The sequence below is a fragment of the Thamnophis elegans genome, chromosome 6 (genome assembly GCF_009769535.1).
Source record: "Thamnophis elegans isolate rThaEle1 chromosome 6, rThaEle1.pri, whole genome shotgun sequence".
Classification (NCBI taxonomy): domain Eukaryota; kingdom Metazoa; phylum Chordata; class Lepidosauria; order Squamata; family Colubridae; genus Thamnophis; species Thamnophis elegans.
The window spans coordinates 85,786,874-85,792,873 of NC_045546.1; the positions used below are offsets into that span (position 1 = coordinate 85,786,874).

The 6,000-nt window shown below is 36.6% G+C and overlaps 1 protein-coding gene across 1 annotated transcript in view; it reads right to left on the reverse strand.

The window, feature by feature from the left end:
• LOC116510351 (cadherin-10-like) overlaps window positions 1-2,429 on the reverse strand; it is an 89,077-nt gene extending 86,648 nt beyond the window's left edge. The window contains exon 1 of the mRNA XM_032219867.1: window positions 2,199-2,429. Coding sequence (XP_032075758.1) covers window positions 2,199-2,429 — 231 coding nt within the window. The remainder of the gene's footprint in view (window positions 1-2,198) is intronic.
• Window positions 2,430-6,000: the final 3,571 nt, after the last annotated feature.

Below are 6,000 nucleotides of genomic sequence, written 5' to 3' on the forward strand. Positions count from 1 at the left end.
CCAGGAAAAATATATATATGTTAAAATGAGAAAAAAAATATCTCTTGGGATTTTAATGGGGGGAAAAAAACTCAGGATGAGAGACTAACAATCACACTTCTTGGATCTATTACCTCCATTTCTAACTGTCCTCCTTTCTTGAAAGGTCACAGAAACTACAGCAATTTTTCAGCTGAATAGAATTACATTTTTTTTGTAAACCTTTCCCTTAAGATCAGGAGTGCCAGGAATAATGATGGAACACCCCTTCCATTCCATAAATAACACCTTAAAAAAACTAGCCATTTATTTTCTTCAGATAGGACCCCTGAAATGAGACCTGATTCGGTTTGCAAAGATGTGGTGGGTTTACTTTTTGAACGAAAACAAAAATACATACATTGTGAAATAACATTTGACACAATATGGATAATGATGTCTCTGAATATTTATAATAAAAATGTGAATATTCTCTGCATATGGCTGCATCCTGTTGCTGCAGTAGTTCGTTATTGCAAATACAGAACAAATTCAGACAATTAGAGAAACTGTATCTGCCTTTCATGATGTATGGATTACCCATGGTTATAACAATATATTTATACAATACCACACTGCATAAAATAAAAAAATAGCCAAAGAGATAATATGTATCACTGTCATTTCAAATATGGGTTATAGCACATGCAAATGTAATATTTGAAATTGTGTTTTATAGTTCTCCCCAACAAAGAAATAAAACAATGTCATACAAATCAGGAATTTATAAATATATACACAGGTAGTCACTAATATGTATGCACCGATTAATCCTGAATATTTTCAAGCATCTTTTGAAGTTACTGATTACAGGAAAGAGCGAACAATATCTGGGCAGGAAATAATATTTGCTAAAGGCATGTAGGGACACGGTGGCTCAGTGGCTAAGACACCGAGTTTGTCGGTCAGAAAGGTCAGCAGATCGGTGGTTCAAATCCCTAGGGCCGTGTAACGGAGTGAGCTCCCGTTACTTGTCCCAGCTTCTGCCAACCTAGCAGTTCGAAAGCATGTAAAAATGCAAGTAGAAAAATAGGGACCACCTTTGGTGGGAAGGGAACAGCGTTCTGTGCTCTTTCAGTGTTTAGCCATGCCGGCCACATGATACAGAAATGTCTTTGGACAGCACTGGGTCATTGGCTTTGAAACGGAGATGAGCACTGCCCCCTAGAGACGGGAACGACTAGCACATATTCGCGAAGGGAACCTTTACCTTTACCTAAAGGCATGGATATCAATATTATGCTGTCCAAAAATCCTTTTCATTTCTGCATTTTTGATACATTATCATTCCCAAATTCCAGGAGAGTGATCCTGTATTTTAAAATCTACTGGGCGAATCTGAGAGTACAGCTACTATTTAAGGGTATTGTGGGTTTGCGGTTTTATATTACGATTCATATTTACTTTACCACGATATTGACTAATGTAATCACCAAGCTAGGTTTGGGTATGTGTAATATTACACACTATTCCGACAATTTCGAATCCAGAAAGCTGGTTTAAAACAAGAAAAGGCACAAATGTAGATTTTGTTACGTTCAATTGCTACCTTTTTTTTCTTGAAATCACTTGACTTAAGTACGAATTTGCTGGGGAAGTGATTAATCAATAAATCATTACTTGTTACAGCCAGATTTTATATTAAAGAAAAGATAGGCCAATCATCTATGAACTTTTAAGATTGTTTTACTTCTACATTCAAGAGATTGAAACCAGGGACAAATTCTTATAGATTTTGTCCTATTTTACCTACTTTTGTAGAGTATTTAAACCATTTTCCCAATAACTGTATTGTTTCATATATTATTTTTTTTACATCAGGCTTGCTGGTGAGAATTACTTTCTTTTCAAAGAAAGAGGCGCTATTGGAAGTTGGGGAATGTTTACATTTTAGAGAAATCAGTAGGATGTGTCATTTGAAGGATGGAGCGCTGTTAATGCACATTATGATTCAAAATCCAAATCCTTAAGGAACTACAAGGTCATCAACATGTCATGCAATGACATTATTAATTGGTTTGCTCCCAGGAGAACATTCGCCTATCAACCTGCTGCTCCTATTTGCCAAGATCTGGTGCTTTTTGTTTTTAACAAAACAAAGGGCCCTCAAGGATAATTTCATGCCATTTCATTCAATGCAGAACGTTGGACTAATAGAAGTAAGAATGTGTGATACCTACCTTGCCTACATATTGATAATCCGATCCGGTATATTCCTCCAACAAGAAAAACTGGTTCCACATCCAGCCTCGTTTTTGGCGGTGCAGAGCCTTCCCATCATTTCCTACTCCACGATTTCTGTAAGTTGGGGGTTGGTGTTCTGTAGTCCTAGTAAACACCATCGCTGCCAAGCAGGGGTGTAGCAGGCATACCCAGAACAGTGCCAGCAGTAAGACTTGCTGTATTATCATAGTTCTTGGCTTCACACGTGCCTTTGACTGCAAGTTCAATATTGCACTTCTTCTTACAATAAGCTTTTTGGGCACCCTTGGCACAGTTTATTAAAGAAAGCCCATCTGTAGTCGGTGCATATCCAAAACCTTAAAGCAAACAGAAAAAGAATTTATACCTTCAGATGCACTCCTTTACTGTACATTACGTTTCACATTATACCTGGCACCATAACTGCAAATATATGTATTTCCCCCCCAAACACATTTAAATAAAACTACAAAAGTAGTTTGGTAACTGTCACCTAATTCAACTTTTGCAAAACCTTAATGTAGTGTGAAGTTACTCCCATGGCCATGTATTATGTAAATCAATGCTTTTTTCTAGTCTTCTCATGCAGCTCTGCTGACTTTTTAATAGATTTATTAAACTTTAATAAATGTAGTAACTATTAGAATGTTCATCATGTAGATTAGAGGAATTCTACCACAGGTACTTAAATATTAAATACAATAGCTTTTGTTGTTGTTGGTAGTAGTGGTGATGCCTTCAAGTCAGTGTTGATTACTGGTGACTGCCTGGACAAATTTCTGAAGATTTATTGCAAAGTTGTTTTTTTTTTTTTTCAGAAGTGATTTGCCTCTATCTCTTTCTTAGAGCTGAGACAAAGTGACAGACACAAGGTCACCCAACTAGCTCAATGCCCTTGGCGGGACTATAATTCCATCTCCTGGTTTCTAATCCCATTACCTTAACTGCTACATTAAATTGGCTCTCGCTATAGTTTTTATCTAAAATATTTTCTGCTTGATTTGGCTTGAGAGTCAAGTAGTGATTTATTAATTTTGCCATCAAGAAACATTTAAAGACTAATGCAGTTTTAGAAATTACGGAAACCATAGAATATTAGTTTTCCGGAGTATTGCAAAAAAGAAAGAAAGAAAGAAAGAAAGAAGGAAAGAAAGAAAGAAAGAAAGAAAGAAAGAAAAAAAGAAGAAAAAAAGAAAGAAAGAAAGAAAGAAGGAAAGAAAGAAAGAAAGACATATGCATCAGAAGAGAGACATGATCTGAATCAAAGATTTCAAAAATCAATTCCTAAAGTTTCCCAAGAAGACAAAGTGAATCATGAAGGAACAAATGCTAAATAAAAGATTATTTTGATCTGCATTTGAAACTATGGAAAGAAAAAATGCTATGTCTCGTGACCTGACAGCATAGATTGTTGTCCCAGTTTAGAAACAGAAAACAACATTATCTAGAACAGTGGTGGGTTGCTAACCAGTTTACTACCATTGGCTTGTGCTCATGTGTGCGCTTGTGCGCAGCGCTTCTACACATGCGCAGAAGTGACCGGGTGGGTGGGTGGAGCCTCCCACCGCCACTGGGTTCGGCCTGGTTTCAACCAAACCAGGCCGAACCAGCAACAACCCACCTCTGATCTAGAAGCAGAAAAACAATCAGCTATAGATGCTTTTCAGTAGGAATTAGGTAGGCAGTTATGTTTTATAATGGTCTATTTAATTCAGTAATTTATTCTCTGGTTTATATCATTGCTCAAAGGTTGTCAGCAAAACATTTTCTTGCTCTGTTAAAAGTTTGGGAGAGGAAAGTTGCATATGATATTATGTAATTTGATATAATATTAGCATCTTCTGAACCCTGATGGCAAAACGTACAAATGATCTTGTTGGCAAAGAATAACGAGAACTTGATTGCAAAGTCTTTTCTTATGTACTGTACTTTTTCAAGTTATTAAAAAAATAAAACTAAGCAAAACCAACTACAGTTAAAGAAAAAGATAGGTTAAAGGAGTTGGAAAACATCCATTTGGTATAGGCTGTAACATATAATAATGAACCACTAAAAACCTAATAGTAAATAATACATCATTTATTACCTTAAACAGGATGTGATTTTTATGGTCATTCACTGACCATCTTATCTTATAATACAATTCTAGAGATAGCAGTTAGCAATAGCAGTTAGACTTATATACCGCTTCATAGGGCTTTCAGCCCTCTCTAAGCGGTTTACAGAGTCAGCATATCGCCCCCACAGTCTGGGTCCTCATTTCACCCACCTCGGAAGGATGGAAGGCTGAGTCAACCTTGAGCCGGTGAGATTAGAACCGCTGAACTGCTGAACTAGCAGTCAGCTGAAGTAGCCTGCAGTACTGCACTCTACCCACTGCGCCAACCTCACAATGGATTTCCAGATGTTGACAATTGGAAATCCTAGCATCTCTCTGCATGCTGTGTAGTAAAGATATGAGTATATTTCAGCAATAACTGGAGTGTGTATACACACACACACAAACACAGAGACACATATATGAGTGTGTATATTTATGCGTGATATAGAATATATAGATATTAGTTATAGACATATGGTTAGTAGGTGGTAGGTAGGTAGGTAGGTAGGTAGGTAGGTAGGTAGGTAGGTAGGTAGGTAGGTAGGTAGATAGATAGATAGATAGATAGATAGATAGATAGATAGATAGACAGATGATAGAGATAGATGATGATAGATAGATAGATAGATAGATAGATAGATAGATAGATAGATAGATAGATAGATAGATAGATGATAGATGATAGATGATAGATGATAGATGATAGATGATAGATGATAGATGATAGACAGACAGACAGACTGACTGACTGACTGACTGACTGACAGACACATACAATTATCAATTGTGAATAACCTTATATTTAAAAGGCTAAATATTTCTCTAATCCAATCCAATCTAATCCTCAAACCCCAAAGCCAATGTTCTTCAATGTTTAACCTTAACAAAGACATCGGCTACCATAAGAACCACTCCACCTTTTCTTACACAACAGAGTAAGTTTTGAACTGCTTGTATATGACACAGGACTTTTTCCTCCTGGCTTCCTTTATAGAAAGGCATAATCCATTCCTTACACATTCTCACTTGATGTTAAAGTATCGTTAACATTCTCTGGGGAAATAATTCTTCCATGTTAGCTATTGTTATTGGATTTCCTTCTTGTTAAATTAGGTTAATGGAATAAAAGCTTGGATGGAATGTGTTGAAATTACAAAAATAGCTTATGTACACAAATCTGACATGCAGGTCTGCTTAATGGATTGCTACAGTGGGCACATTTTTCCCCTCCACCTTTTACCTATTGGCTTGGAGAATCCTGCCTGAGTACAGTTTATTGCTGTAAGTACAAAAGCCTTTCTAATTACCTGGTTTTAAGCATCAATATCTTTCCTGCCTGCGTGCAATAAAAGAATTAAGCCAATGAGTGCATTTACAAGGATCAAAGAGGTTTCTTTGCTTTCATTTTTTTTTTAAAAGATGCAAGAGTCACTATAAGAGAGTCTTATAGATTGCAATTTTTCTTTAGATAAGCACTGGATCAGTGTTTCTCAACCTTGGCAGTTTGAAGATGTGTGGACTTCAACTCCCAGAATTCCCCAGCCAACAACGCTTTTAGCAAACGGAATTCTGGGAGTTGAAGTCCACACATCTTCAAATTGCCAAGGTTGAGAAACACTGCACTGGATAGAACACTACATATGTCAGTGAATTCTAGTCTGATAAGATGATTTTATCCC